The 10,464-nt window shown below is 56.4% G+C and overlaps 1 protein-coding gene across 4 annotated transcripts in view; it reads right to left on the bottom strand.

The window, feature by feature from the left end:
* Positions 1-2,661: 2,661 nt before the first annotated feature.
* LOC122386481 (rab11 family-interacting protein 2-like) overlaps positions 2,662-10,464 on the bottom strand; it is a 42,619-nt gene continuing 34,816 nt past the window's right edge. For 2 of the 4 annotated variants that reach the window (XM_043375715.1, XM_043375714.1), the window contains exons 7-12: positions 10,324-10,399; positions 9,457-9,612; positions 8,496-8,750; positions 6,690-6,913; positions 6,071-6,216; positions 2,662-4,852 (exon numbers count right to left, since the gene is read on the bottom strand). In XM_043375715.1, coding sequence (XP_043231650.1) covers positions 6,094-6,216; positions 6,690-6,913; positions 8,496-8,750; positions 9,457-9,612; positions 10,324-10,399 — 834 coding nt within the window. In that variant the 3' untranslated portion in view covers positions 2,662-4,852; positions 6,071-6,093. The remainder of the gene's footprint in view (positions 4,853-6,070; positions 6,217-6,689; positions 6,914-8,495; positions 8,751-9,456; positions 9,613-10,323; positions 10,400-10,464) is intronic. The other 2 variants (XR_006257388.1, XR_006257387.1) reach the window with 2 other exon arrangements.

Below are 10,464 nucleotides of genomic sequence, written 5' to 3'. Positions count from 1 at the left end.
GCGATCATCTTGTGTGATCGCTTCCAACAATTTTAGGCGGCCACACCCTAGGTCAGGATGAGCTGTTGTAAAATCAGTAAAATTATTCAACCTGTGTTGCAAAAATTAGCCCTCATGGCCCGGTGGAGGGACTTAAACTAAATATTAATGTCAGGTGCATTTCTTGAGGCGTCTTGAGAAGCCAGTCTAGCGCGATAGATCCGTGCCAATCGGAAATCCTAAGTAATCATTCCGGAAGAATACGAAGGCAGCGACTACGAAACAAGGCATTACAAACAAATCGCGTTATTTATAACGCTTATGCACACGACGCGTGTAGTGAACAAACGGCTACGTGGCAACTCTCACGGAGCTTCGCGCACTGAGGAAGATTTGCTCTGTTATTCCCAGAACAGACGTACCCGAAAAGTTCAGGAAGTGCTGGCACAACATGTGTCATACACACTCCACCGTTATCTGGGCTTAATTCGAGCTGTAGCTTGACAACACAGGCGGTAAGAGGCGGTGCCTCACCGGCCGCCGTACCGGTGGTATGCGGCGCGACACGTGGGTACACGTGACACGGGGTTAGGGGTGAGCGGTGGGCGCCACTTGGGCGCCACCACACAGCCGAGAGGCAGCAGCAGCAGTCGCCCGCCCTGGAGGCCCGAGAGCTGAGGAGAACCACAGACACAGTGCAAAAAAAAACTCGCAGCGAGGCGGCTGCAGTTGTGCCCCAATGAAATAACTCACGTTGATCCGTCACACAATCATAAGAAGAAAACTTCAGACACATTACGCGCATTAGAACGACTTCGGCAATGTGGTCGCCTAGCCAGATGAAACCGCCTCCAATCCATTTCCTCGCCTTCAATACGTCCGGAGCTGTCACCGGCCCGCGGATCGGTCAGCCTGGAGCTGACTGCACACACATTGAACGAATGGCCGAGCGCATTAATACAGTAATGGCCAGCCACACCGAATACCCGGAGACGGCCAGTGCATCAACTGCTGCTGCGTTCGCAGTACCAAGTACGGGTGTAGGCGGCGCACCGTAGCTGGAAACCTTTCAACCTCGAACGGCTCCATAGTGAATTTCTTGTTGATACAACACCAGTATAACGCCTTTTGGGGCGACTAACGGAGCGAGCGAGAGGGTGAGCCTTGCACGTGCGAAATTTCGACGGGGTACCTCCAGCTGACTTGTGCACGGCACCCTACTAACCGGTCTCTAGCGATGTGCCAAATTTGAGCACAATCGGCCCAGCCGTTCTCGAGATCTGGAAGCGGCACCCTGCACGTGCGCACGTGCAAAATGGGTCCCAACTGACTTGTGCACGGCACCCTACTAACCGGTCCCTAACTGTGTACCAAATTTGAGCGCAATCGGTAGAGCCGTTCTCGAGATCTGGAAACGACCCCTGCACGTGCGCACGTGCAGCAGCACCCCAACTCTGGCACATGGACATGCAGTGCCTAGTGGGTGCCTACCCACATGCCAACTTTCAGCGCAATCGGCCAAGTAGTTACCGAGATATTGCAACAATTACAAAACGGACACCTCTTCGTTTTGCACGTGGCACGTGCATAAGGGGTCACCCACATGCATCGGGAATAGTCCAATACTTGGTAGAAGGAATGAAGCTACCCTACAAAAATTACCGCATGTAAATCGGTCAAGTGGTTGCTGAGATATAAGCGTCGCAGAATCGTGACCACGGCCGGCCGGCCGGCCGGCCGGCCGCTCATACTCAGAAATTTCCGTTATTCTACGTAAGACTCCGCTCGCTTCGCTCGCTCCGTAACAATATGGTCAAAAGGCACAGACTAGTATGTCAATGCAGTGCCTACTAATGTTCCAGCAACTGATCAGCTACCTGTCTACCTGCCCCCACACCATCCTCACATATATGTCCACTAGTCTGTTGACCAGGAAATGAGTGCCTGGGGTGAAGCACGCATCTTTTCCAAGAGTTCGTCGAATGATCACACTGCAGCGGGGTAGGCATAATACACAGCAGCTGTTCTGATGCACCCATTCTGTCGCGCATAAATTCTGTTGTGCACATCTTACTTTCTGCATTTTAGCTTCGGTCAACTAGCGCTGAATTAGGCAGAGTTAACGCCACATTGCCAAGGTTACCAGGTCAGCTCTATTGCTACCGAGCAGAGCGCCATCTACACTACACCGCAGTGGCCTGGTAATGTTCAGTCGGGGGCACTTCAGCAGCGACTATACCCCGGCATACAGCTGGATCAAGTGAGAAGACGTTACGACGAGTTCAGGAAAGAGGCACTGCCGGAACGATGATAGAACGGCACGTCAACCTCCCCCCGACACATGGTTCAGCCTGTTGAAAGAACGCACGACCCCCGACCCCCTCCAGACACACGACCCGGGCCAGTGAGAGAAAGGACGGTCCGACGCGCTCATTGTCACACAGAGACGACGCCGCGCAGGGATGATCCGAGGCGACAGCAGTTGTGTAACTCCAACCGGCGCGACGCGTGATTCACTAATAAGCCTTCAGAGAAGACCAGACGACTGGAGCCTGGAGCCGCCGACCGGCCGGCCGGCCGCGCTAAGCCGAGAGCCACGCCGGCGACACCGTTCTCGGCTCTGCGCCGCTCAGATTAGCATACTGAACCATCAGGCGCAGCCGCCGTGCACTGACACACGGATTCATTGAGCACGTGCTTTATTATAAAGTGTCGCGGCAATACAGGGCTTGTGCAGTGTGATCATACATTCCATGAGCGTATCATTACTGCATATAATGTAAACGGTCAAAATTTACAGCCAGTTTTCGGCACACAACCAGTGTTTAGGATACACGTTACGAAACAAGCGACAATGAATTGTGTGTGACCGAATCACGCACTACAACGCAATAAATAGTGATAACAATACGCATAAATATACTCTGTATCTTGGAAGACATCGGTTGCTGCTGCTACACAGGGCTCAACGCGCACAATATCAAGTGCCTAAATGGTGTGCTAGTAAGGTAACTAAGTAACTCGCCATTACAATGTAGTGAACCTAACAATTAACTAGCTACCACCACCAAATAGTGTATCATAACATAAATCAGAAATAACAAAACGCTTGTGCTGATAAAACTCCGTTCTATAACGCGGGTTGTAACAAGAACGTTAAAGCTGGAGTCGCGGAGATGTGCCGGTGGGCGGCGCCGGCCAGTCAGAGACTCTGCTGCCTCTCGTTTGGCACTACAGTCGATCCTAAGTAGATGAGCCGCGATAACCGAGCCACTGTGGACCAGGGCCGGTGCCAGTGCGGGATCGGGCGGACCGGCGCCAGCGGCCCCGTCCCCCGATCTCGGACGGGGCCGGCCGGGACACCGCCATTACCGTCCCCACCCCGACCACAGAGCGCGACCCGGGCCGAGCCGACGGCCACTCCAGCCATCCGGCGACCATAACCGGCCGCAGATCGCCGTTCGCAGACGGAGCCGCCCGCATTTCAGCCACATCAACACACATCATTCGTCGAAAACGACTCCCGGAAGACTCGGCCGCTCGCTGGGCCGCGACGCGACCGACACAACACCGTCGGCGGTACCGAGAACCGTTGCGTCGCCGCCGACGCGGGCCGCGCGCGGCGTCCACACGACTTTCCGAGAAGTGTTCGCCGGCCGGCGGAGAGCGGCCATACGCGCCGGCGGATGGCCGCGCCGCCGGCCGGTACTGGCCGTCTCGGCCACTATCAAGCCTCCTCCGACCCGGCCCGCTCTCATATCGCATGCGGGTAATCGCCTCCGACGAGCCCCCGGTAGGGGAGGGGCGGCGGGTACTTCGGTAAGGACGGCAGAAAGACAGCTGCCGACTGGGAAGGCTGGACGGAAGACATACAGACGGAACAGGAAGATAAGTCAATAGGAAGCCTTGTTCACGGCCCATTCACACTCCGAAGCACACTCCGAGCCGAGGGCCGCGCGGGGCAGAGTTCGTGGTATAGGCTAGTGGGCAATACGCTGCCTGAGGGGTGTGAAGTGGTGTTGGGGAAACGTGATCGCGCGGCGATTACAAGGTGATGTTGGGCCCAATACACGCAAATGTGCAGCAGCGCCCGGGAACAGTGAGGTGCGCTGGCTCTGAAATCTACGCAGCTGGGGCAACTGGAACAATCGTCCATTACCATCAGCCTGACATTTTAAGTAGTCGGGCCATTTGGCGTCGCATCGCTCCGTCGCCGTAATCCGACAGTCTGTTTGCTGTCCTACTGCGCAGCAGCAGTGCAGCGAGACATAGACCCGCCAGAGCTCTACATACAGGGCCTTTACTCACAGCAGACGGCTCCTGCGACCCGGCGTGGCCGAGAGCACTGAGAGAGGGAAGCCGCAGCGCAGCGATTGGTCCCGCGACCGGCCGACCACACACTGGAAGTCGTAATCAGACCGACACGCTGCCGGCACGCGGAAGACGGGAGCGCATTCAGCTGCCGCTGGCCAGACGAGCGAACAGGCTGCGCTTCTGAGCAGCAGCCGGGCCTGCACTACACTCGGCCACTGCACCAATCAACTGATCAAAGTCCGATCAAACAACGGTGGCCGCTGCGGCGGGCGGCGGTCCGCCCGACGACACTTGCTCAGGAGCGGGCCGCCACGCCCTGCCGCGCGGCTGCCCGCGGGGACGGGCGACGGCTAGCGTGACTACTACCGATTATTGGCTGATGATAAATGCTGACGGTGAATGAGGGCCGAAACGGATGCCACCCACCAAAGACTGACATTAATTCCCCGGCTGCCTTTTCCTGGGACGTTTTCTTCCTACCGGTAGCGCCGGCCGATGTCCCCGCTGTCCGCACTGCCTTCTGCTCGCCGACACCGCCATCCGAACGTCCGGTCCGCACCTGAGGAGCGTCAGAACATCTGTCAGTGGCGAGCAGGCCAGACGTAACACGACCCGACATAAACGCCGCGCCACACTAAGCCGGGCCCTGTGCCAGCCGCTCAATGCTCATGCAACTTCCCGGAACACTCGCCGCCACGAAGACGGGGAAGCGAATGAATGGAACAAGATAATGCATGTTTCTAGCCACAGGGCGGCCGCCCACACGGTTCCCGGTCAGGACACGGACAAACAAGTATCGGATAACCGGGCCGGGCCCCCGGCGGCCGCGTTCGGCTGACCGCAGGCCGGCCCTCGGTGCCACCCGCCCACAGAGGTGATGGGGAACGATCAGCTTTACCCCGGTCAGCGCCGTCCACCGTGGTGACAACAGACCGACCAGCCGTGCCACTCAGCCGCCAGAACCGTCCAGACAGGCAGGGGCGCAAATCGGGATCAGCCGCCGCGTATTGGGCGGGTCAAAGCGCGGACATTGCATTAAATGCTAAGGTTGCATCACACGGATACGTATCCAGTGAAGCGAACTGAGCCATTCGCACTCGCAAGTCATTTACATAGATAGCAACAACTAACAATTTTGCAGATGATTGCATTTTTCATAGCTGAAATACGCGAGCAGAGTAGTGCACATTTTGTAAAAGATTGCATATATCCATGCTCAAATGCGCAGCAAGCAGAACAGATGATAGGTCCAGGCGCTGGCCGCCCGGGGCCCACTCATTGCAACATGACGCAGAGAGTTTCATCTGAACCCGACATCAAACGTAATAACACCATAAAGTTGCCCAGCTACAACACAAAAGTTGGCGGCCGAAACTCGAGCACTATTCATCACCGAGCGAGCGATTCAACCGTCCAGCTTCCGCGGTGATGATTCAACTCAACTTTAGTCTAGTTTCCGGAAAAAATGTGTCAGTAAAAAGCGAGTGGGTCATCACATAACTCAAGCGCGTCGTGATTGAGCCTTTTCGTCAGGCCGCGTTCGGTGTCAGCGTCGGCCAATCAGACAACTATAGTAGTCTGTGAGAGTATGCGTGACTGCGTGACAGGTCAGCAGCTAAGTGTTTAGTCGGAAACACGACCCAGCCCTAGCCTGGACGCTAACATTTCACAACAAAACCTGAGCATATGCCATGACTGATCCAAGCTCTTCCCTCCCGCAGTCGCAGCCCAGCCTGTTGTCCGCCCTGAACGGTCCCGCCCCGGTCGGTCTACGCACCCGTGCCTGGCCGCGGGGAGCTCTCAGCAGGCGCGGCCGGCGTACTTGACTCCGGCGGCGTTACGTAGCGGGTTCTGCAGCAGGTCCGGGTGCGACACCATGACGCGCAGCAGCAGCGTGTCCAGGTACTCCTCCAGGTCAGACGCCTGTGGACAGAACGGGTCGGGGAGGTTCAGGCGGGGCGCGGCCACGGACAGACAGCAGGTCGGGGCGGCTCGGACGGGACGCGGCAGAGGACAACGAGCACATACGGCCGGTCGGGACGGCTCGGACGGGATGCGGCAGAGGTCAGCGGGCACAGAGCGGCCGGGCGGCAACTATCAACGACAAAACAGGAAGTACCACATACCTACAAACTACACGTTATTAGTGGCATGCTGATAGATATAACGAAACAATGCCAACCATTTGCACGTTTCCAGCATTAGCCATTAGAGCTTCATGGGAAATACACACATGCTGACTCCAATTACACTTTTATAAAAAAGCAAATTATAGCGAACATACCAGATACAAAACTAAAAGAATGACACATAGAAACAGCCTAGAAACCAAAGCCAAGGTGATCACTGTTGGTAACAACATCACGTTGACAGCAGTCCCGCTCGGAGTGACTCACCTGTGCCTTGGACTTTTTCAGCTCGTCCTTGACCTTTTTCAGTTCGTCCTGCAGGCTGCGCACCTGCTCGATCAGACTGTCTCGCGAGCGGCCGTCGAAGGCGCGCAGCGTCTCTGGCGAGAGGCGCGACGGCTCGGCGGCGGCCGGCCGTCGCTCGTTGCCGCCCTCCACCACGCGGGACTCGCGGCCGTCAGAGAGGGGCAGCAGCGACACGGTGGCGCCCGCTGTCAAAGGAGAGACGGCAGCCGGTCAGTGCGGCGGCTCAGAGAGCGGGGATCGGCGGGTCGGGCCGCGATCCCCGCCACTGTGAGGGAGCAGAATCCGTGAGAGAGCACTGGCCTGTGGGATAATTGGGAGGGGAGCGGGAGGAGAAGAAATAGACGGGTCTAACCAAACGAGAGGAGAAAGCAATCAAAGTACAAAAAGAGTTTCCATCATTCGTCTTGAAGGCACGGCAGCCTCCGCCGGCGTGGATCGGGGGTGGTCCACAAAACATCCCCTCCTCCCGGGCCACGGCGACACCCGGCACCTAGTCTTCCTCGTGGAAAACATGGAAAAGGCCGGCAACACAGGTGGTGTTCCAGCACCCTGCGAGGAGCACCGAGTACCTGTTCACACCAGACATTTTCCTCGTCGGATAAACGAATTACATGTCAAGTACACGGAAAAAGGCCGAGAACAAACAGACTACAGGTGTAACTGTTTGCTTCTCTTAACCAGACTGGTGAGCGTATCGTAGAACTGGAAGCGAGCAGCGATGTGCCAGTCCCGTCTAACATTTCTAGAGAAATGAAATACATGTACTGTCTGTATCGAAAAAAAACCTTTAGAGGAATGCTAACAGTATTACACGAAAGTGTCATAACAACACTGACAGGAAACTCATCACAACAGACGGTCAAAAATAGCGATGACATCATCCTAGGACAGGATTAGACAAATCCCTGTCTGCAATTACCACTAAGTTGGTAATTAATACGCCTTGCGCTCGCTCCTCCACTAATGGCGTTACGCAGCGCGTCTGACCGCATTCCCCGGCTCCCTGCAGCCGCCAGCTCATCCCCACGCAGTCCGAGCGCGTGGCCAACAACACGGCGCCGGGCGGCGGCCGATCCTCTTTTCACGGCACCGGCGGCCACCGTTCCCAGAAGGCGGCGGCGATTTCTCTCTGTGGTCAGTGCCGCCGCCTCTGCGGCGATAATGCCGCGTACAAAGAATGTCACCGGGGGGGGGGGGCGATCTCCCCCCTGGCGCGCGGAAGGACCGCCGGGACATCACCAGTTGCGGGGTAAGTTCACGAGCCACCGATCTCGGCCGGAATAAGCCGACTGTCAGGCTCGGCACGCCCTCCGAGGACAACATTCTACGCCTCTACTTACTGCGACGCACCCGACATTAAGCAAAGTCACCGGAAGAAAACCTACAGCGTCGCCGGTCGGCAAGGCCAGAATCGTGGTAATGGCAAGCAGTCATATCACTGAACAATGGTTATGGTCAATACTGGCCAGGGATATGACTGCTACTGCTAATGGTTTGTCCAAGTTCGTAGGCAAAACAATTGAGGATAATGTTCCGAAACATGATGACTGCAATTGTTATTGACGTGGTCAAGTCAGTAGTTTGATTTTTTTTCACAATTACATTCTGACCTAACTGACCAATCTCGGCCTCAACTTAAATAACCGATGCTAGAGACGATAACTGATCAGTGAGTCTCCTGGCATAATTCCCCCAGAGCGTGTAACTTCATGCCCATCCGCTGTCACCTCGCTATCCGCGCGCTGCCCCTCTCCCCTCCAAACTCACGTGACTGCTCTTCCGAAGCCGGCTCTCTCTCGAACACATCCATCGGATCTTTCTCCTTCTTGGCGGCCAGCTGGCGGAAGATCTGCGGCGTCTTCTTGAGCGGCGACATCATCTTCTCCAGCTTCTTCTTCGCCTTGACGTCGCCCTCGGGCGGCTCGTCGGGCGTGTCGTCGGCGACGGCGACCCTCTCCCGAGGCTCGTCGCGTCCCAGACGGCCCGACGAGCGAGCCGACACTGCCAGTCGCCGAGCTGACGCTGAGGGAGCGCACCACGGCTGAGGTCAGAGGTCACGGACGGCATGAACGAGCGGGGGGGGGGGGAGGACAGGAGTGGACAAAACGGGACAGGGCTGGGCAGTGGGCAGAGCAGGGCAGGTCATGGTAGAGCAGATCAGAACGGGGCAAGGCGGGACAGATCGTGATATGATGGGACAGGACATGACAGGACATGACCGGACAGGAAAGGACAAGATGGGAGAAACCAGAGCTGACAGGAAAACAAGAACAGGCACGACGCAAAATACACTCGGGACTGAGAACCCGGGGCTGCAGTGGACATGCTTTGCTGGCACTCCCATCGCTGTCAGCGCGGCTGAGCCACTGAGGGTGACGAGAAAATGGGAGCGATGGGGCGAGCAGAACGGACAGAGTGGCTATATATGGGCCCGCACTTGGGACTTATTCCGTTATATAACACAAACAAATAAGAGATGGAAAATATTCATATTAAATCATCACCTATAAACCATTTCAATATAGGTGCATTCGTCGTAAATACCAAATATTGTGCAAGGCAACATTAAAAAGTGTCTCACCCGCTATATGACCCGACCATTATCATATCATGACTTATGACCACAATATGTATAGGTGATGCGGCGAGTTTCCGGCGCCGGGACCGTACTATGTCTCTCGTCGGTCCCGGCGCCGTGTGTCTCTCCTGGTCCCGTCGCAGTACTCACGTTCGGGACTGTCGGCCCGCGCGGCCGCCTGGGCCGTCTCGGCCGGCCGCTCAGAGATGGCGGCCAGGTGCGGCGCGGCCGGCGGCGCCTCGCTCAGACCCGACTGCACCGAGCTCGACAGACTGGAGAGCGGCGTCTCGTCGACCGTCGGCGTGCCTGGGACACAGCAGACACCGGTCAGAGTGCACCAGGGCACGTACACGGGCAAACTCACCACTCTGTTTGCAACTGTACTGACCAGACAACTAGCCACATCAGACAGATGCCAGGCGCAGCAACTGAGGACAGTTGACAGCAAGTACAATCAGAACTTTAACAGCTACCGGTCACAAAAAAACACCACCAGTTGTCTTCCGTTCCAGAAGACAGCGACAAATTCCGGTCATAACCCATAGCAGACATCCGCCGGCCATTCCAAAAGGCAAGAGCTCTCGAAATACGCACACAACTCACCAATTCTGCCGTTAACGAATGCACGAACATCTAAGTGCATTGATGTATAAACGCTAATTAAACCCATATAAGTCTGCACATTCTTGAACAAAAGTCAGAAAGGTTGAAAATTAGTGTTGAGGCTTCGCATTTCATCAAGTACGGCGCAAGTATTCCAATCAATAGATCGCTATTCCCAAGTTTAGCGCGAGCCGCGCTGCCGGCCGCCATCAGACGGCTGGCTCGATATAGAACATCAGTAGAGCATGTGTATGCAGGTAGCCGGGCATACGGTGGGGTTCTTCTCAGAGTCGCGGCATTCGGTTACCGAGTGTGGCCGGCCGGCGAGCGGACGGTGGCCGGCAGACCAGGCTGGTCACGTGACCCAGCCGACCTCTAACCTCTCCCTGCTCCCTCTGCTCGCCGGCGGCTCACCTCTGTGTAGCTGACGTCCCAGGGAGCCGTGCAGGTCCGGTGTCGCCGGCTTACGGCCGTGGTGGTGGTCATCAAACTGTGGCACACACGGCACAAATGCGTTCAGTAAGACAAACATGGAACACCCGAGTCAGGGCCTCG

Source organism: Amphibalanus amphitrite, unplaced genomic scaffold (assembly GCF_019059575.1).
Source record: "Amphibalanus amphitrite isolate SeventyFive unplaced genomic scaffold, NRLGWU_Aamphi_draft 000253F_arrow, whole genome shotgun sequence".
In the NCBI taxonomy this organism is placed as follows: domain Eukaryota; kingdom Metazoa; phylum Arthropoda; class Thecostraca; order Balanomorpha; family Balanidae; genus Amphibalanus; species Amphibalanus amphitrite.
This window is presented reverse-complemented; position numbering and strand designations above follow the sequence as displayed.